The following is a 22,424-nucleotide window of genomic DNA, read 5'->3' on the forward strand; positions in this document are numbered from 1 at the left end:
ATATATACACACACCTTTACTCTTCGTCTGCATCTCAGTTGATGTTTACAGCAGATTTACGGTAAGGGGTTATCGACTGCAGGGCTTTTGTGGGGGGGGGGGGGGGGGATGGGGGGGTTATCTGTGGTGACCAATAGCAGAGCCTGCAGGGTTTATTTAAAAGCCTCAGTGTGTGTTCAGACTTCAGTCCAGCGTGGGTCATCATGAGTGGAGCCACGGTCAGCGCCGCTCTACTGGGGCTCTTATTTGTGTGTTTTACCACGGCCCCGCCCGTACAGGTACGTTCAGAGGCCAGGTGAGCTTTACTGTGGAGTGTCTGTGCTTAGTTTAGTGTTAAATCTGATTATAGGAAATGACATTTTTACATTTTTAGCAGTGGAAATAAATGGGCTTTCATATTAAATATTAAATATATTTTCAGGAAATTTTCTCAGGAAAAATATATTTAACGTTCTAACTTTTGCGTTTAATGATGTAAAAAAATGTAGGTTGGAGTACAATACGAAAAAATGTTAAAATCCTAAAATCCCTATTATACATGGCAATTTATTTTCACCAAGTTGTACGCACTATTTTCTGTTTTTAATTTTAAGCCTTAATGGTCTGAAAGAAATGTGATTTAATAAAAAGGCTAAGGCATAACATCAGTGTTATATACAATACTAATGTGACCAAATTACATTTGAAAATGTAAAAAATAGGAAAAAATCTCAATTTTTGGTCTTTTTGTAGATTTCACCATCATTCAAAATCTGCAGTTTATTTTTATACTGTGAAAATAATTCTGGAAGAGTATACCAAACTTAATGCTCTAAAAACTCTAAAATTAAAGATCTATTTTACATTGATTTCCATTCGAACTTAAGACAATTTTTTGCTTTTTCCTGTAAAGTCACTATTTTGGAGATACTAAAATAAATTTTTACTGGGCAGCGGCGATATATGCTAATGTCACATTGACGTGGCATGTATCAAACTGGATTAATGACACTCCCATCCCCATGCTTTTTTTTTTTCTAATTTTGCTCAAATTTCCCAATATATCTGGCCAACTGACCCTCCTATTTAGCTGATACTCAGCTGTATATCCCCCTATCACTAGTGATGCCCCAACACAATCAGTGTGAAGACTAGCACATGCCTCCTCCGACACATTTGAAGTCAGACTCCGCCTCTCTTTGAACTGCTGCTGATGCAGCATTGCCCAGTAGCATCACAGCGCTAACGCTCGGAGGAAACTGCAGTTACCAGGTTCTGATACTTTAGCTCACAGATGCAGCCTTGTGCTGATCCACATCACCCTAGGAGTGATTAGGGGAAAGAGCGCCATCTACTGTACCCACCCAGAGAGAGCAAGGTCAATTGTAAGGGCAACTCTCTCAGGGCTCTGGCAGCTGATAGCAAGCTTCATGAGTGGAATTCGAACAAGCGACCTCCCTAGCATAGTAGTTGTGCTTCAGAGCAATGCTTCTTTCAATATTGGGGCTGTTAGTTCACTGGGATGTGTTGGGATGTTTTATATTGTTTTATTTGCTTGATTTGTTTTATCCATTAAAATCCTAAAATACACAATCCAACCTCACTAAAGGATCAGGAACATCAGTGTTATCAAAGTTTGTATGTTGCTCTTTTCTTTACCACAGGAAGATGTTGAAATCAGCAGCTTCCACATCAACTCCACCGTCACCAGCCGCTACGCCATCACGGTCATCACCAGCCGGGTAAAAAATCAACACACAGATTCCAAGGAAATCCATTTTGAGGTCAAGATTCCCAAGAATGCCTTCATCAGCAAATTCAGAATGTGAGTAAATCTGATCATTAACTTGGTTAACTCAAATCCATTATGTTTATATGCCTGGATTTACTCTGTAAACACACATCTATCTCTTCAGGACTATAGAGGGGAAGACGTATGATGGAGTGGTGAAGGAGAAGGAAGCAGCTCAGCAGCAGTACAGTGATGCAGTCGCTCGAGGAGAAAGTGCCGGAGTGGTCAGGTACAACCTCAAAACCAAAAGTTTCAGAAGTATCACATTCATTACTCTGTAGTTAGAAGTAACAATACTAGTGTTTAAAATGCTCCTGTAGATATTGAAGTACTCACTTCAAGTTCTACAAGTTCACACTTACCGAGCTTCTGATTGCTCACACCTGGACTGCCTTGTATAAATACCACCCCTGTTTACTTTGTTACCTCACAGGGTATTGAGTCTAGCTTGCTAGCTCTTTTACGCAGCGTTTTTTTTTTATCTTTCTTTCTTGTTGCCGACTCCTTTTTGTGTTTTATTTACTTTTCCTCTACAAATGGCCTGGTGTCTTCATGTGTGTTCATCTGTGTTTATCAGTAGCTCCGCCCCCTTGTTACCCACTCCCAGGTGTTTCCTGTCCCCTTCTGTGTGACGGTTCTTGGACGCCTTGTATGTCTTATCGTCAGTCAGGTTACATGTACCTTTGTTTTTGCAGTTTCTATCATCTCTGTGATTCTTTGTTTCTTTAGTGTCTTTGGTTAATGTTTGCTTGTTCTGTTTTCTTGTACTTGTACTTTTCTTTACTTGTGCTCCCTACCTGACATATCAACTTAAGCTTTTTACTCTTTAAGTAAAAGTGTAAAAGTACTGGTTTCAAAACTACTTAAAGTATAAAAGTAAAAGTAATAAAAGGTAAAAAAAAAATTAAGTCATTAAGAACAAAAGCTTAGGCCGAACCACAGAGTCCTATAGTGCATCAACTCATGTGTGTGTGTATATGTGTGTGTGTGTCTCAGTTCAGTGGGTCGGACTCTGGAGGAGTTTAAAACCTCAGTGACGGTCGCGGCTCTCAGTAAAGTCACCTTTGAACTCACCTATGAGGAGCTGCTGCAGCGACGCCACGGAAAATACGATCTACTGATCCACACTCAGCCCATGCAGCCTGTAGCAGATTTTAAGGTACAGTAATCAGTAGGGGGGTGACGAGATCTCGCTAGATTAAAACGGACGATATTTCTCGTCAGGCTTAAACCTGTCTCGCGGGGCAAAAAACAGTTAAGTGTGGACTTTTTAAGAGGGATCTGGCAACCCAGAAGCGATAGCGATAGAGTGTGATGGCTGAGCAGTGAGAGCAGCTCTCAGCAGAAGACCAACAAGACACAAACCATATATAAATACTTTAAGTAAATCCTACACGTGACTGTTTCATAGGCAGCTGTACTAATCCCATAGCTCTGTACTTTACTTAAAAAAAAATGTTCTGTCTCTGTTTGCACTTCAAGCAGGTTATGGTTATGCATAGTTAAATTACAAGAGATTTAGGAGAAAAAAACACAAACCATAGTCTTAATATGACTGGTTGTAGTTTGCACTTATTGTTTGCACTATATAAGACCTATAAAAGTTTTATTTTTATTTTTTATTCTTATTTCTATTTCTTATAGAATCAATGTGTGAGAGAAACCTGTCTGTTAAGTTTGTGTTATATGATTTTGTCAATTAAAACTATAGTTTTCAAGCTATTTTTCATTTTTGACGTTTTCTTTAAAATGTTATTTGTAAATCTCGTCTCGTCTCGTTCTCGTGACGTATCTCGTTCTCGTATTTCTTTAGTTAACTCCACTTTAACATGGCAGGTCTCGTCCTAATGAGTTTGAACTGTCTTCTGGTGCACCTACATGCACTCTGAATATGCTGTTAAAACTTGAAACAAGCTCATTTGGGTCATTTTGGGTGAAATGAGTCGATTCTCTTGTTCTGCACCTCTTTTAGATTGACGTCTCTATTAAAGAGAATCCAGGCATTTCCTTCCTGGAGGTGAAAGGAGATCTGAACAGTGGTGAACTGGCCAATGCTGTGACCACAACACGATCTGGCGAAGAGGTGAGAATAAAGCTCTATTTAGCCCCCTGCGAAGCTCATTACTATCTTACACCTCACCACCAACGGTCTGTTTTTCTAGGCATGGATACACTTCTACCCCACCAGTGATCAGCAGACCACGTGTTCCAGCTGCACAGAAAATGGACTGAATGGAGATTTAATCATAACGTATGATGTGGAGAGAACAAACCCCAACGGAGACATACAGGTAATTATTTACAATATTATTTAAGAGAGCACTTCAGTTTCTGAATCAGTTTCTCTGATTTTGCTTTTTATAGGTTTATGTTTGAGTAAAATGAACATTGTTGTTTTATTCTATAAACTACAGACAACATTTCTCCCAAATTCCAAAAAGGCTGAAATAACAAAAAAAAAAGATGCAGAGCTTTCAGACCTCAAATAATGCAAAGAATTAATATTCATAAAGATTTAAGAGTTCAGAAATCAATATTTGGTGGAATAACCCTGGATTTAATAACAGTTTTCATGTATCTTGGCATCATGTTCTCCTCCACCAGTCTTACACACTGCTTTTGGATAACTTTATGCTGCTTTACTCCCGGTGCAAACATTCAAGCAGTTCAGTTCAGTTTGGTGGTTTGATGGCTTGTGATCATCCATCTTCCTCTTGATTATATTCCAGAGGTTTTCAATTTCTTGAGGTTTTCAACTTTCTTGAAAGTTCTTAAAATGTTGCTCTCGAGCTTAATTTTTCTCCTCTTGGGTGAGATTTTTGCTTTCGAGTTTTGAAAGGGGTGGTTTTGACAGTTTGGGGGCGGAGTCAGGGTCACCTCCCTCAGCGAACGCTATTGGCTGATATCGCCGTGGTTCGTGATGGACCGCCTACCTCCACGAGCCGGCAGGAGAGTTAGCTAGCTGGCCCGAATTTACATCATCATTTACACACGCAAAATGTTAAAACACACTGGTGAATTTTTTTCACCTGGTATTTTTGCGCCCCCTACTTGTATTTTTGCACCCTCGACTTTTGACATTGATGTGACGCCATAGCTAATGACCTGTTTTTCTCTGTAAAGCTGCTTTGTGACAACTTCTGTTGTAAAAAGCGCTATATAAATAAAATTTATTGAATTGAAATTGAATTGAATTTAAAATATAAGAAGAAGCATTATTTTTTGATTGGTTCTCTCTTCTCCAACAGATAATGAATAAATATTTTGTGCACTTCTTTGCTCCCGCTAATTTGATTCGAACTCCGAAAAATGTGGTCTTCATCATCGACCGGAGCGACTCCATGCACGGCAGGAAAATCCAGCAGGTGCGCCAAATATAATAAATATACCTTTATGTGTTTACTTCCATTTCCTTCAGTTTGTAGGAAATTAGAGCTGACATTGTTTCTTATGGACTATTGTGGGTAATAAACTCTGTTACTGTTTATATTAGACCCGGAGTGCATTGGATCATATTTTGGGAGACCTCGATAGTGGGGACCACTTTGGGCTGATCCTGTTTGACAGTAGGGTCGACGTTTGGAAACGCGAACTGATCCAGGCCACCAGCAGCAACGTGAATTTAGCGAAGCAGTTTGTGAAAACCATTCAGGATAGAGGAAGTAAGACGGTTTGAAAATTGTTTTTTTGGGAGCAAATATTCAAGTTTGGACAAACCTTCTAATTTAATATTTTAATTTTGTATTTTTTCCTAGTTTTTCATAGTAAATGAACAATGAAGTGAAGTGATTCCGACTATGAAGGAGCACATAAGGAATCATGCAGTAACTTAAACATGTTAAAAACAGTAGTTTAACTTGAGGCTGGTAACTCTGATGAACTTATCCTGTACCGGAGAGGAAACTCTCGCTCTTCCTTTCTTAAACTAATATATATATATATATATATATATATATAATTAACTGGGCTGAGCCCCCTATCTTTACATACCCAGGCAACGCCCCTGAGTTGCATCATTATTGGGTTAGAATCAATATTCTGTTTAATTAATAACTAACGTTTCAAGAGTTGACTTTTCTCTCGCAGCCACTGACATCAATTCTGCAGTTCTGAAGGGGGTGGAGATGCTCAACAAACACCAACGAGAAGGCTCCGCCTCCATCCTCATTCTGTTGACTGATGGAGCCCCAAATACAGGTACAAAAACACCAATCAAACCTTTTTTAAAATGGCTTCTGCCCCCTTGTGTCTGCGTGACCCTTCTCCTGATTTTTTGAAGGGTGTAGTAATGAATCTATTAGCAAAGTCGCAGGACAATCTAACCAATCTGATTCATGATTTTCACTCTGGGGGCGGGGTCATGGCTGTCTAGCCCCTTCTGAGCGCTGTGGTGAAGGTGCTACGCGTTGGTTAGTGTAAAACGGAGCTCATGCTGCATTAGTTTAATAGTTAGCTTACTATCATGGAATTGCGGCTGCAAATAAGACAGATATTGTGTCATATTATATTAAAAAGCCTTTGATGATTACAGAAGGGGTACCCACTATATTCACTGCACGCCACTGGTATCAAATATAGGGTATTAGTCAATGAAAAAGGCGTGAACATTGGCTTTATGTTGTGCATCTTAGCTTCTGAACAGCAGAGACGTTGCCAGATCTGCCAGTATTGGATAAGCGAGCTGCATTCTTTTACCACCAAGTCAGTGAATTTTCCTTCTTCTCCAAAATATATCAGGACCTGTGACGACAGAAATATTAAAATGTTGCTTTTTTGTTTATTTATATTTTGCACTACTTGGGTTAAAACTAAATGACACAATACAGTAAGTTTATAACCGTGCATTTAAGAACCCTAAGATTGACACCTACTGCATTGGGGCACATTAGGCACTAGTGGTAATTGATATTTTATCCAATAACCAGGAGAAATGATCTTTTTGTCTCATTGGCAAAATGTACTCGTAGATGAAATAGAAAACAGCCATATTGTTTCCAGCCAAAATAACTTAAGCTCAGCTAACTTTAACATGCATTTAACAATGTCTCTGTTCTAATAAACGAACCACACACATTAGACAGTATTCCTAATAATCAGCACAGAGCTGAGAGTCGTTCTGTTGTTGAGGTACATTAATGTTAATCTCATTGATTTGTTATAAGTTAAAATTGACCTGCTTTCTCGGCTCCACCGCTCCGTTCTGTGCGTCTTGGGCTGAGATGGTGCAGCACTGAAGATGTGATGTTGAGGTAGGCAAGGCCGAATACATGTCATTGTGTTGTTCTTGCTGTCGAGTCTAAAATGCTTTTTTCTCGTAACTTATAGCATTCACATTCGCCGCTTCCATATTCCCGCTTCCAACTAAAAACCTCCGCCTCCTCCTTCTTCCTGCGCGTGATGTAACGCCTAGCGTGTTGTGCCACATTAAAAGTAATAGTAGTTTTAAATTAAATAAATGATTCCTCTAGTACTGAACGATTATCAAGCACTCCAAAACTTGATAATCAGCAATTCCTGACCGTTCTATTGAAATACAGTGGTGTGAAAAGGTTTTTGGCCCCATCCTGATTTCCAGATTTTTTGCATGTTTGTCAGACTTAAATGTTTCGGAACATCAAACCAATTTTAATATTAGTCAAAGACAACACAAAGGTTCTTTGGATGTTGTTGTGGGGTCTTTTGTGACCTCTTGGATGAGTCGTCACTGCCCTCTTGCGGCAATTGTGGGCGGCCGGCCACTCCTGGGAAGGTTCACCACTGTTCCATGTCTTCGCCATTTGTGGACAATGGCTCTCACTGTGGTTCGCTGGATTCCCAAAGCTTTGGAAATGGCTTTATAACCCTTTCCAGACTGATAGATCTCAATTACCTTCTTTCTCAATTGTTCCTGAATTTCTTTGGATCTCGGCATGATGTGGAGCTTTTCAGGATCTTCTGGTGGACTTCACTTTGTCAGGCAGGTCCTATTTAAGTGATTTCTTGATTGAGAACAGGTGTGGCAATAATCAGGCCTGTGTGTGGCTAGAGACAGTGTACTCAGGTGTCAGAAACCACAGTGACCGGATGTTTTAACAAGGGGGCAATCACTTTTTCACACAAGGTCATGTAGGTTTGGATTTTTTTCTCCCTTATTAATAAACACCTTTATTTAAAAATAGCATGTTTTGTTTACCCGTGTTGTATTTGACTAATATGTAAATTGGTTTGATGTTCAGAAATATTTAAGTGTGACAAACATGCAAAAAATCAGGAAATCAGGAAAGGTGCCAAACACTTTTTCACACCACTGTAATGCTGACATTCCTGCCTCCCACAGGTGAAAGCAATCCAGACAGGATTCGAGTCAATGTGAAAGAGGCCATCGGGAAGAAGATGTCTCTGTACTGTCTGGGGTTTGGTTTTGATGTTAACTATGATTTTCTGGAGAAGATGGCTCTGGAGAACAACGGATTCGCTCGCAGGATCTACGAGGACTCGGATGCTTCTGACCAACTACAGGTAGGAAAAAATATTACAAGTACAGGACAGGTCATACACATTATACTGCCAAAACTATATACAGCTCTGGAGAATGTTAAGAGAGACACTTCAGTTTCTGAATCAGTTTCTCTGGTTTTGCTATTTATAGGTTTATGTTTGAGTAAAATGAACATTGTTGTTTTATTCTATAAACTACAAACAACATTTCTCCTAAATTCCAAATAAAATATTGTAATTTAGAGCATTTATTTGCAGAAAATGAGAAATGGCTGAAATGACAAAAAAGATGCAGAGCTTTCAGACCTTAAATAATGCAAAGAAAACAAGATCATATTCATAAAGTTTTAAAAGTTCAGAAATCAATATTTGATGGATTAACCCTGGTTTTTAATCACAGTTTTCACCTAGCAACACCTTAGCAACTACATAGCAACTGCTTAGCATTATCATAGCAACCACCCCAGACTCCATAAAACACCCTAGCAACCATCTAGCAACATCCTAGCATCAATATAGCAACCATCATGGACACCATAGCAACACCTCAGCAACCACCTAGGAACTGTTTAGCAACATCACAGCAACCACCACAGGCTCCATAGCAACACCTTAGCAACCACATTGCAACTGCTTAGAAACATCATAGCAACCACCCCAGACACCATAGCAATGCCTTAGCAACCACCTAGCAACTGCTTAGCAACATCATAGCAACCACCCCAGACACCAGAGCAATGCCTTAGGAACCACCTAGCAACTGCTTAGCAACATCATTAAAATAAAATGAATTTAAAAGCCGTTTGACCAGTGGTAGGATGGTCCCCCCCTATATGTGAGTCTTGGTCCTCCCAAGGTGATTCTTTGTCCTGTGATCATGTTTCTGTAAAGCTGCTTTGTGACAACATCAGTTGTAAGAAGCGCTATACAAATACATTTGATTTGATTTGATCATAGCAACCACCAGAGGCACCATAGCAACACCATAGCAACCACCTAGCAACTGCTTAGCAACATCCTAGCAACCACCACAGACACCATAGCAACACCTTAGCAACACTTTAGCAAACACCTCACAACCACTTAGCGATACCATAGCAGCGCATTAGCAACCACCTAGCGACACCTTAGCACCACCATAGTGAATGTTGGGAGCCATTTTTGCTGCACAACTGTTTTTTAGTTATTTCTAATTTCTTATTAAATGTTTTCAGTCCTTTTAACTGTAATCGCTTGGTAAATGCAACCCATTGTAAATGTATTCAGAGTGGAAATAAAGGTTGATAGAAGGATGGATGGATGGCTGGATGGATGGTTGCATATAAAGAATACATGGAAGGGTGAGTTCTGACCTCAAGCTTTTCCAGATGAGTTGAAGCTGTTATAGCTGGAACAGGTGGGCAGATATCATTTTAAACCCAGACGAGCGAATACTTCTGGCAGGATAGTGTTAACCAGTGATGGGAATAATGACGTTGAAATAAACTGGCCTTCAGCCAATCAGAGAAAATAGGTGGGTGGGTGTTTAGAGCGCATAGCGAGAGATGGCGAGTGAGGAGGACTCCAGCGGCAAAACAGCCTTTTCCAGATGGAGATACGACACTACTTCAAACTCACTGAGGTCAAAGGTAAAAATGTGTACGTCGTGTGAAACCTCTATGCAGGTACTTGTCTTTGCTGTCGTGCACTCTATTCATCTGGCTTATGAAACACGCTCTGAGAAGGTGGGGGCCGGGGGGTGGGGGTTACGGGGGCGAGTCACACAAAAGTAACGCAATAGTTACTTTTACTGGCAACTAGTTACTTTTATAGTGGAGTAACTAAGTTAGTAACTCAGTTTTTTGGAGAAGTAACTAGTGACTATAACTAATTACTTTTACAAAGTAACGTGCCCAACACTGGTGTTAAATGCCATATTTCAGTGCTGTTCTGGGTCGATGGCATTTGATTCAGTGCTGTCTTCATGTTCTCCAGGGTTTCTATAAGGAGGTCGCCACCCTTCTCTTATTCGATCTTGAGCTCCTCTATGAGGGAGCGTCGAACCTCACCGAGACTGCTTACAGTATGTACTACAACGGCTCTGAGATCATAGTCGCCGGAGAAATCACAAACAACAGCCTGGAGAGTTTCAAAGTGGAGGTCGTTGCATTCTCGGTAAGACCATCTCTGTCTAAATAATCTGATATTTAAAGACCATTTTCAAAGATTCACGTTGATAGAATTACACTAGTTACACCCAAGCAACCACACAGGGTACCACAACAACCATCTGACTAGGGGCTGCAATGTATTATTGGGACTATGATTAGTTGACACGATTAGTAGACGTTTTTTTTGAGCCAACATTGTCGGTTATGTTTATGTAATTGCAGCCCCACACCTAACAACACTAGCAACCACCTGGAATACCAGAGTAACCACCTTAGCTATGAACCTCTTAGCACCAGTACTGCAACTTGGTATCTTTTGTCTACACATAAACAACTCCCTGAACTGAATAGACACATCATAGCAACCACTTAGCTACACCACAGCAACCATCCAACAACACCTTAGCAGCTTTCCAGCAAGCAGGCATTTTAAAAACCATGTTTTTAATTCTGCTGCAGAGAAATAAAATCTAGCAAGCACTTAGTAACACAGCAACCACATACCGTACGATGCTACAGTAACCACATAGTAACAACCTAGCAACACCATAGCAACCACCTTGCATCAGCCGAATTAGTCTTTCATCCAACATCAACACCAACACCCAACTACCTGTGATACCACAGCAAGCAACTAGACACACAACGGCAATCACTTAGCACATAGAAACCACTCAGTAACAACATAGCAACCACACTGTAGGTTTAAATAAATGAGGCGTAAAAACAGGTTTATGTTCTGATTGATGTACTTTACATCACAACAGACGATTTTACAGATTTATTTTTACAGAAAGAATGGCATGCAAAACGTTTGTGCACCTTTCTTTTGTCACAATGATGCTAATAACACAAAGGGGTATCACATCAACCACTTCGCAGCATTGTACAGCGACCACCACAGATATCATACTTACTACTCAGCAACACTAAAGCACCCAACTAGCACCAACAGTAACACCAATGCTAACTAGTTAGCAACACCATACAAACAAGCTAAAATACCATAGCAACCACCTTGCCACTTAACAAAGAGACAGTATTCCATTTCCACTAAATAAGTACAGATTTGTGCTTAACAAAGTACAAAGCTTGTCTCTGGGGCTGTAAATTATATTGAGTACAAAAAAGTACCTTTCAGTGAAAGTCCTTTTTTGTACCCATGTTTTTTTTTTGTGCCAGTAAAGATTATAAAGATTATAAACTTAATCCTCAACTGAATATGTGTCAAGAACTTAAATATCCAAAATTGTCTGGCTTTCAAATAAAAAATAATATAAATTAAAATATATTTTGTTTATTAGTGCAGTGATACTGAATACAGAATGTACCTTTTGGCTGCAGGTTAAATGGTACAAATTTGTACTTATTGCTGTTAGAAATGACTTTGTACTTCAGAGGGAACAAATCTGAACCTGTGAAGACCGGTATTATGAAGAGTGTACTTTTAAGTACAAAAAAGTATTTATATCGTACCTCTGTTTTTAGTGTTGTCTGATATTTGATTGGTCCTATTGTGTGTGTGTGTGTGTGTGTGTGTGTGTGTGTGTGTGTGTGTGTGAGACGTGGATGGTTGTTTTCTTTTTTAATTTTTAGAGAAGTAATAAAGTGACATATGCGAAGGATGTGTCTCTGAAAGCTCTACCTGATGTTGAACCTCAACATGAAAACGTTACCCAGCGAGTCTGGGCTTACCTTAAAGTCAAACAGCTGCTGAAAAAAGAGTGAGTGCAAACTGGAGTGATTTACTCTTTGTACGGCATGTCCAAGTAGTAATGAGTTTATAGTTTTAAAGTCGATGCTCATTGCTAACTTACACCCTGCCAACATTTGTCTATTTACACACCTCCTGCCTGCATGGTGGTCTCGCCCACCAAATTTCTGGCTTATTGCTTGCTATCTTGGCAACAGAAAACACTGGTGCACCACTAAATGAATGAATACAACCTAGACATACATCACTAGTTAGCTGTTCATTGCTATCTTGGCAGTAAGTTGTCAACACAGGCGCATCCCCAACATGCGTACACACTTGTTGCGCTCAAAACAAGAGAATACATACCTATTGTGCATTTCAAGCTGTGCAAAAGTGTACTTTTCCCGTCGTTACGATAGCAAAGACACGCAGACACGCCCTAAATCAGGCTGTTTTAAAAATCATGTTTTGTTGTAGTTCTGTTGCAGACACATATAACCTAGCAAGCACCTAGCAACACAGCAACCACATAAGATGCTACGGCTAACGGTTGGTGGCTCGTCTACAGATCGCTCGAATAGAACATCATGGTCTCAACTGCATTGCATGCAACCCAGTTGAACTTTTGAATGATTAATAAAGGGGATGTGTAGATTATAATTATATTCTGTATTATTATTCTGCATTAGCTTTTCTCTTGACTTCCCTGATACATGTCTGATGATTTGGGCTGATGATATAAATTATGCAAATATGTAACACAACCATTGTCTCACAAACTGTGTCTCAGATTGACTCTTACGGGGGCGGAGAAAGAAGCAGCCAAGAAAGAAGCTCTGGATCTCTCTCTTCAGTACAGTTTTGTGACTCCACTGACGTCTATGGTGGTCACCAAACCCCAGAAATCAGACACACAGATCGCCCACAAACCTGAAGAGAGTAAGGAGGAAACGCCAGCTCTGTGTTTTTAGTTTAGTTTTGGACAGTTTTAGATCTTTAGACCATAAGATTGTGTGATTTGTGTTTGAATGGGGTGCAACAGTTTGTGAATCCTTCTTATGCTACAGTGATACAAATACACTAGTAACATCCAATTAACTACATAGCATAGGTACCACAGCAACCACTTGGCAACACCCCAGCAACCATTCGGAATGCTGAAAATACTGCATAGCAATCACTTAGCAACACTGCAGCAACGCAACCATCTCTCAACACCATAGCACCAAACACCAATCGATACTGTAAACCACGGAGCTAGACCACAGCAACCACCTGAGATACACCTGACAACAGCAACGACTCAGCAACACCATAGCAACAAACATAATCGATACTGTAAACCACAAAGCTAGACCACAGCAACCACCTAAAATACACCTGAGAACAGAGAACACCAGGCCTTTGTAGAGCTAAATTTAGTGTTGTTGTCTAGACAACCCAAAAAGTGATGTCCACACATGTGGACGCCAGGTCATAATTCATATTAGTTTAACAGGAAATCACTGTAAACAATAGATTATGTGTACTATACAAAACTGAATCAAGAATTTAACATTTTTCATCAGGAGGAGTCAGAGGAGAAGGAGGAAGAGTAGGACATGGACAAGTAGTACCAAGAGTACCATATGGAGGAGGTCTGTTCTCTCTTTTTGTGTTCTAAAATTCTAATAATAGAGTGTATTTTACTACATTTTTTCAGGGGAAATGGCCAAACTGGCAGTGAAATGATATCTTTTTAAAGGAGAGGTTGTACTGAATCATGATAACGAGTACCACCTTTTGTCAAATAGCCCACCTAGGAGGAGGATATGGAGAAGCAGGATATGGAGGAGTAGGAGGAGTGTATTAGAGTATTGTAGTGTATCAGAGTGTATTAGAGTTCATTAAAGTGTATTAAAGTATTTGTAGAGCATATTTGAGTGTACTAGAGTGTATCAGAGTTTTTAGCTATTTTTTAGCACTTTTAGCCGATGCTCCCCACAGGTTTACGATGCTAGTGATGGAAATCACTATTTTTACACCATTAACAAACTCAAAGTAGCTCCAAACTTCATTAGAAGAATTCTGAGAGCGCTGGGAGAGTTAAAGGTGCACAGGGAGTTTATTAAAAACACAGTTTACACTAGAAATTAAGATGTAACACATCTGCTAATGTTACACATATTTCTTCTCTAGGAGGATATCATGGACACCATTTCTCATTAGGAGGAAGTAGCAGATTAGGAGCAGGAAGGGGATATGCAGGAGGAGCAACAGGTCTGTTCTCTCTCTTTTGTGTTCTAAAATTCTAATTATAGAGTGTAATTTAATACATTTTTCAGTGGAAATGGACAAACTGGCAGTGAAATGATATGCTCAAAATTAACCCTCTGTGGTCCAACGGCATTTTCTTGATGTTTGCATATAATATCTTATTAAAGGACAAACTATTTTTAATTTGTTTAACTATTTTTAGTTTGTTTATTAAAAAACAAACTACCTTCTACTACCAGATCAGGAGAATCTCTCACTATCTTTAATAAACTCCTGAAGACAGAGCTCTTCAAAGAGCACTTACTCTCCTAACACCTCTAACTAACTACCTTCTACTACCAGATCAGGAGAATCTCTCACTATCTTTAATAAACTCCTGAAGACAGAGCTCTTCAAAGAGCACTTACTCTCCTAACACCTCTAACTAACTACCTTCCACTACCAGATCAGGAGAATCTCTCACTATCTTTAATAAACTCCTGAAGACAGAGCTCTTCAAAGAGCACTTACTCTCCTAACACCTCTAACTAACTACCTTCTACTACCAGATCAGGAGAATCTCTCACTATCTTTAATAAACTCCTGAAGACTGAGCTCTTCAAAGAGCTCTTACTCTCCTAACACCTCTAACTAACTACCTTCTACTACCAGATCAGGAGAATCTCTCGCTATCTTTAATAAACTCCTGAAGACAGAGCTCTTCAAAGAGCACTTACTCTCCTAACACCTCTAACACACTAACTACTTCTAACCTCATTTCCTTCTTCCCCTCCTTCACTCCTCTATCCTATTATTTCCCTTTGACCTCCTTTAATCCCTATCCAAAGATGTTTTACCTTTAACTTAATTTACTTTTGTACTTGATTATTGTAAGTCGCTTTGGACAAAAGCGTCTGCCAAATGTAATGTAAAGTAATGTAATGTTATGAGTACCAACTTTTGTCAAACAGCACGTCTCCGTTCTCCGTTCTCAAAGATGTAACACATCTGCTAATGTTACACATATTTCTTCTCTACAGGATCCAATGGACAGCCAGGTCTGCTTACTTTCTCTTATTTTAAAAATATTAAGAATGTAAAATACTGTCCTTCAGCAACACCATGGCAACCATGTTAATTAAGCCTAATTCATATTAGTTTAAAAGGAAATCACTGTAAACAAGAGATTGTGTGTACTATACGAAACTGAATCAAGAATTTAACATTTCTCATCAGGTGGAGGAAGCAGATTACGATACACCATAAGAGGTCCGTTCTCTCTCTCTTTTGTGTTCTAAAATTCTAATTATAGAGTGTAATTTACTCCTTTTTTCAGGGGAAATGGACAAACTGGCTTAAAGGAGAACTCCATTGTAAAACGGTTTTGGATTGTAGTGAAAAAACAGCCCACCTTTGGCAAACAGCCACCTCCATTCTCCCCCAGCTTTCCCAAATACAGCACTTTTAGCCGATGCTCCCAACAGGTTTACAATGCTAGTGATAGGGGCATAGAGTTACTATTTTTACACCATTAACAAACTCAAAGTAGCTCCAGACTTCATTAGATATTTAAAACAAGGCACTGAAAGTGTTAAAAGTGCACAGGGAGTTAATTAAAAACACTGTTTACACTCTACAAATTACAAGTCACAATGAATAAATGGGTAGGAGTATAGCAAAATAGCAAAATATTTTTTCTAAAGTGCACTTTTAAAGGCACACTAGGATTTCCTTGATTATTAAATGTTTTATAGAAGTGAAATTACAGCTTGAAACTCACTGCAGCGCTGCATTGAGGTGTAATAGGAGGAATAGCGGTGATCTCGTGTCTGTGCCGGAGCTCCTCTGAGCTCAAACCAGACTCTGTAAGTTTTCCTAGGTGGCCGCGACCAACGCTCGCGAGAACTGCGACTTGCTTTCCAGCACTGCGACCTGCTTTCACACCTGTATGTAGTTCTAACAGTTCTACAAGGACTACAAAAACCCGCTATCTGGAGTTGGTTAATGCTGTACAGAAGCTAACTAGTAGTGATGGGCACTGCAGCTCTTTCAGATGAACTGAATCATTAGAATCAGTTCCCTAAAAAGATTCATTCAAAAGATTCGAACGAAGCTCCAGATAAAGACAGATTATAAGTAATTCAGTTGATATTTCTGTTTTATAAGGAGCTTAAAATGTTAATAAGAGAGTTAAAAGGTTATTAAAACATCCAGAGTGTAAATATGTGAGGTATAAGCTGTAGGCTAGCAGGCGGAAGCTAGCAGCGATTAGCATTAGCGATTAGCATTTGCGATTAGCATTAGCGATCGGGTTAAATGTGTAAATATATCATGTTAAGTGTACAATATGGCTGTTTGTAAGCTTAGTTTGCAGTATATTGTCCCAAACTGAAATATACATTTTAGTCTGGGGCTTGTAAAAGCTGATTTTACTGAAACTGTGTTTTTGTTTTAATATTATTTCATGCTGTGCTTGTTTGGTGGTGAGGGCTATTGTATCTATGTTAAAAAAAAAAAAAAAAAAAATATATATATATATATATATATATATATATATATATATATATTGGTTCTCTAATTATGTTGAATATATATTTCATCTCCACAGGACCACCTCGAGAGCCAGGTCTGCTCATTTCCTCTTATTTTAAAATATTGTGCATGTGAAAATATTCCTAACTTCTTAGTTTTATGGTTAATTAAGCTTATCATGTTTACCTGAGGATAATTATTTATATTTATGGAATGCTCTGATTTCCTAATTATGTTGAATATGCTTCTTCTCCACAGGGTTTTTTTTTTCACCCCCAGGTCTGCTCATTTCTTATTATTTTAAAATATTGTGCATGTGAAAATATTCCTAACTTCTTAGTTTTATGGTTAATTAAGCGTGTCATGTTTACCTGAGTTTAATTATTTATATGTATGGAATGCTCTGATTTCCTAATTATGTTGAATATGTTTCATCTCCACAGTGCTTTCTGCATCCCCAGGTCTGCTCATTTCCTCTTATTTTAAATGTATTGTGAATGTAAAAATGTGGGCCCTATTTTAAAGATCTATAAGAGAGGAGAGCCGTCAATCATGCAGATTGCTATCGTTCAGACAGCAATGGACATCTGGCTGTTGACTGTTGTCAGGGTTTTAATCAGTCAGTGGGGCACTTGGCCAACACATGGCCAACATATCATTACAGTGCACTACATTTTTATACTTTAACACAGACCCACAACATTGTGGTTATTTAACATCTTAACTGACAATGGTGCAAATGAAAGTTTGTACCTGTTGTAGCTACACAAAGGGACACTGTATCTCCTACCAGAGTTCATGAGTTGGTACTCAGGATACAGCACATGTGTAGCATCAGATATAATGTTCATGGCTTGCCTACATATCGCCTGCAGGCTACGAGGGGCAGGGGTGCCCATCATGTTCCCTGCTGTCTTGACAAGACTCACTGATTTAACTGACAGGTTGCCAGATTAAGCACACTGTGAAAAAATTGTGGATATTTTGGATAGTTTTTCCACATAAAAACAGCAAGTCGATTAAACAGGACATATATTTAGGTAATATTAACTCATAATTCTCAGTGTATTTAACTAAAATAATGTAATGGACCTAGGGGTGTGCCATATCGTATCATACACATTAATATCAACATTTTTAAATATCGTGAATGATATTAAACCCTAAAATATCGTGCCAAAATATATCCCATTTCCCATGATATATCTGCTAGAGACAGATTATATCTGCGTAGTATAATTTATTTTACTTTAATTCTGGATATATGGGGATATTTGGAGTGCTTTATTGTTATTATCATGACATTTTGGATCATTCTGTTACAAATCTGATAAAATTCTTGTATTTGTTTAATCTCACTTAAGGGTGTGCATTATTATATTGCATGTAGTAATATATTTTTTTTCTTTTCTTGCAGTGTATAGTGTATTTTTAAAATATTTTTTAAAAGTGTTTTGTCATATCGTCAAGGGTATCGTTATCGCAAAAAAACATGAAATACCGTGATATTATTTTAGGGCCATATTGCCCACCCCTAAATGGACCCCCCTTATTATCTATAACTGAGGTTAGGATTGGACATGAATCCCTTTTACTACCCCTAGGGGGCTCTTAGCCACTGGATTTTTTAAATTTTTTGCACACATATGTTAAAGTAGAAGCAAACAGGGATGCGTATTACATACGTGAGGGAAACAAATGTGCAGGGAAAGTGAGAAAGCCCATAGGGGCTTATATACAGTTATACAGTACTTTCGCTCTAAGTTACAAACAAAATCATAAGTAAGGATAATTGCATACATACATACACCTACATACACATACATATATACACACATACATACATACACATGCACATACATACAAACATACATACTCACGTTAAAACAGTAATAGAGTTGTAAAGAAAGAATATATACAGTAATTGACCCAGTTATTGAGTAGAGAATCAGACCTTACACATTTGAAATATCCATTGAGAGGATATAATCCTTTAGGCCGCCATATTGGAGGAGGCAACCCTGCGCCCCGAGTGCATTCATTTACACTGAGGAAGGTGTTTAATACACCTATAAAAATCACAACTCTACCAATTTACACCCGATTTACACACGGTTTGGTTTGTTACAAACAGCAGAGATGTAGTGATGATTCAGGACACAGTTACACATTAGAGATACATGCTGCTTTCATACTGAAATACTTTATATTATGCTCTTTAACAGAGACAGACATATGGTATGGCATAAATTAATGTACATGGCATAAAAAAAACATATATATATATATATATATATATATATATATATATATATATATATATATATATATAACAGTAATACACAATATTACAACAAAAGTTATAGTGTTCATGATTATACAATAAATATTTATTTATTTATTTATTTATGTGTTATTTAACAACATGACTTAACATTTTCTCTTGTGTTTTCTCCATAGATTACGGTTATGATGGTAAGTATTTCATACCCGTAATGTTTCAGTAATTCTAGCTAAACAACGAATAACTTTTAAATATAAAATAATGTAATTTAATCATTTAATTTAATATAATGTACAATTGGTTACAATATGAACTCAATTCTCCCAATTCGAGTCAATATGATAAATTAATTAAATACTTGCTAAAAAGTTGCTATTTTTGATATACAAGATTTGTACATGAAAGCGACAATGTCCAGCATAATTTGTGTGATTTGTGATTTTTCAAATCATTTTTCTCAGTAGTGTGTACTGATCAATTTCAGTACTGTACTGGATAATTTTATGGTGATTAATGGAATGAAGTTCTTACGGTGTCCGAGAAAGCCCAGCGCAGTGCAAATTGAAAAGCGCTGCAAAAGCACAAAACACATCCATCAAAAATACAACACAGGCGCAGCAAATAGAAAAACACGCTGCAAATAGAAAAACGCGCTGCAAAAAGAAAAACGCGCTGCAAATAGAACCACAACACAACGGAAGTGAGTCACAACACAACGGAATTTTCCCGGGGGACCTTAAAAGATGCTGTACCAGCTGTATACAAAGGACAATAAGTGGCAAACAAGCTTCTGAAAAGTAAGTTATGTTTATTACCTGTGATTACCACGGTTGTGTGCATATTATTAAAAGTTCTGCTTCACAAAACGCCTTGTTTGCCACTTATTGTCCTTTGTACACATAGTGAAGTCCGAGACGTTACTGAAGACGCAGCTTAGCTGGTACAGTATCTTTTAAGGTCCCCCGGGAAAATTCCGTTGTGTTGTGACTCACTTCCGTTGTGTTGTGGTTCTATTTGCAGCGCGTTTTTCTAGTTGCAGCGCGTTTTTCTATTTGCTGCGCCTGTGTTGTAATTTTGATGGATGTGTTTTGTGCTTTTGCAGCGCTTTTCAATTTGCACTGCGTTGGGCTTTCTCGGCCACCGTAAGTTCTGATCAAATTGCTGCTGAATTTTTAATGGCTTTTTAGTAAAAAAGGAACTATACACTCATCAGCAAAGCAATAGTTGCAAAAGAAAAAAACATTGCGGTGCGACTGGGACAGAAAATTTTACAAAAAGTTACAAGTTGGTGGTGCAAAAAATTTGCCTTCTGCGTTCGTATCTTAACAGTGCAGTGCTTTTGTGCGTCTCAGCAGAGGGAACTGTCCTGCTCGTTCACACTGTGAAGATACACCAGCAGCTCATTTAAGGAAACATTGATGTTATTTTATTCTTTATTCTGTTTATTGTTAATGTGTGTTTATTGAACAAGGGTGTATATGTACTGAGGGTGTTCAGTGCACACGGCTGTCCTGCGTGGTTAAGGTACTGTAGGATTGGACAGCTGACTGTTGACTGTTGTCAGGGTTTTAATCAGTCAGTGGTGCACCCGTATTATTTCCCACTGCCAAGACAGAAACACACCAGGACACACCTCACTTCTAGACCACCACGCCCATAAGTGTTGATTTATTCCTAAAATCTGATGCTATTGTAACAGCGTGGGCGCAAGGCGTGAAAATAGTAAGTGAGAGTAAGGAGAGTAAGAGCTCTTTGAAGAGCTCTGTCTTCAGGAGTTTATTAAAGATAGTGAGAGACGCTCCTGATCTGGTAGTAGAAGGTAGTTAGTTAGAGGTGTTAGGAGAGTAAGTGCTCTTTGAAGAGCTCTGTCTTCAGGAGTTTATTAAAAATAGTGAGAGACGCTCCTGATCTGGTAGTAGAAGGTAGTTAGTTAGAGGTGTTAGGAGAGTAGGTGCTCTTTGAAGAGCTCTGTCTTCAGGAGTTTATTATTAAAGATAGCGAGAGATTCTCCTGATCTGGTAGTAGAAGGTAGTTAGTTAGAGGTGTTAGGAGAGTAAGTGCTCTTTGAAGAGCTCTGTCTTCTGGAGTTTATTAAAGATAGTGAGAGATTCTCCTGATCTGGTAGTAGAAGGTAGTTAGTTAGAGGTGTTAGGAGAGTAAGTGCTCTTTGAAGAGCTCTGTCTTCTGGAGTTTATTAAAGATAGTGAGAGATTCTCCTGATCTGATAGTGCTGATAGGGGTGGATTGTTGATAGCATTTCTTCAGGCTAGATTTCCATTGGTTGATTCCTTCTGGGTGCTCTATTTATTTTGGTGATGAGTGTAGATGAATAGCAACGTGGATTAAAAATGTATTATTGAATGTTTAGAGACTGATGTCCGGTTTATTGTGATATTGTTCTATAGATTATGATAGTCCACCTCAACCAATGCCGACTAGGATCAGCAGCATTTTGTGGAACCCACCCCCTAAAGGTACATTTAACTGCCCTGAAATTTCATGAAGTTCATTTTAATACTGTTTATATACTCTTGCTTAAATACGCATGAAAATGTATTTGCCCTCTACAGATTTCTTTCGTTTTTTGCTTTTTCGTCATACTGACATTTTTCTGATTATCAAACAAACTTTAAAATCAGACAAAGATAACCTGATTAAATATAAAAAAATATTAAATGATAATTTTATTTATTAAAGGAAAAAAACTATTCAAACTGCAATCAAGCTTTACTAATAACTGGCAACGGAATTTTGTTCCGCTCTTCTTTACAGAATCGTTTTAATTCAGACACATCAGAGGATTTTCCAGCATAAACATCCTGTTTAAAACCATCCACAGCATCTCAATCATCCAGACTTTAACTAGACCCTCCAAATCCTTCATTTAGTTTTTTTTTATTTATTTATAAGTCATTCAGAGGTGGAACTTCTGTGTGCTTTGGGTTTGGGTCATTGTCCTGCTGTAGAACCCAAGTACGCCTGAGCTTGAGGTCACAAACTGATGGCCGGATATTTTCCTTCAGGATTTTCTGATAAACAGCAGGATTCCTGCTTCCATCTATTACAGCAAAGCAGCTCCAGACCATCACACACACACACACACACACAAACACACACACACACACTACCACCACCATGTTTTATGTTCAGTGATGCATTTTGAGATATTTTAGCTGCTTCATGTTGTCAGACATTGCAGTAATCAGGTCTGGTTGTGGTTAGTAGTGAACTCAGCTTTTCAAAACATGTGATTAATCACAATTAATTATTTTTTTTTTG

The 22,424-nt window shown here is 38.5% G+C and overlaps 1 protein-coding gene across 6 annotated transcripts in view; it reads left to right on the forward strand.

The window, feature by feature from the left end:
• Positions 1-170: 170 nt before the first annotated feature.
• Positions 171-22,424, forward strand: part of LOC111195448 (inter-alpha-trypsin inhibitor heavy chain H3) — a 60,797-nt gene continuing 38,543 nt past the window's right edge. For 3 of the 6 annotated variants that reach the window (XM_049471532.1, XM_049471536.1, XM_049471535.1), the window contains exons 1-3: positions 171-278; positions 1,644-1,804; positions 1,896-2,000. In XM_049471532.1, coding sequence (XP_049327489.1) covers positions 204-278; positions 1,644-1,804; positions 1,896-2,000 — 341 coding nt within the window. In that variant the 5' untranslated portion in view covers positions 171-203. Of the gene's footprint in view, positions 279-1,643; positions 1,805-1,895; positions 2,001-2,767; positions 2,931-3,743; positions 3,855-3,933; positions 4,063-5,019; positions 5,137-5,264; positions 5,434-5,857; positions 5,969-8,087; positions 8,270-10,222; positions 10,403-11,994; positions 12,123-12,884; positions 13,034-13,662; positions 13,732-14,272; positions 14,354-15,369; positions 15,388-22,424 lie in introns of all 6 variants that reach the window. The other 3 variants (XM_049471530.1, XM_049471533.1, XM_049471534.1) reach the window with 3 other exon arrangements.

This window comes from Astyanax mexicanus, chromosome 24 (genome assembly GCF_023375975.1).
Source record: "Astyanax mexicanus isolate ESR-SI-001 chromosome 24, AstMex3_surface, whole genome shotgun sequence".
Lineage (NCBI taxonomy): Eukaryota > Metazoa > Chordata > Actinopteri > Characiformes > Acestrorhamphidae > Astyanax > Astyanax mexicanus.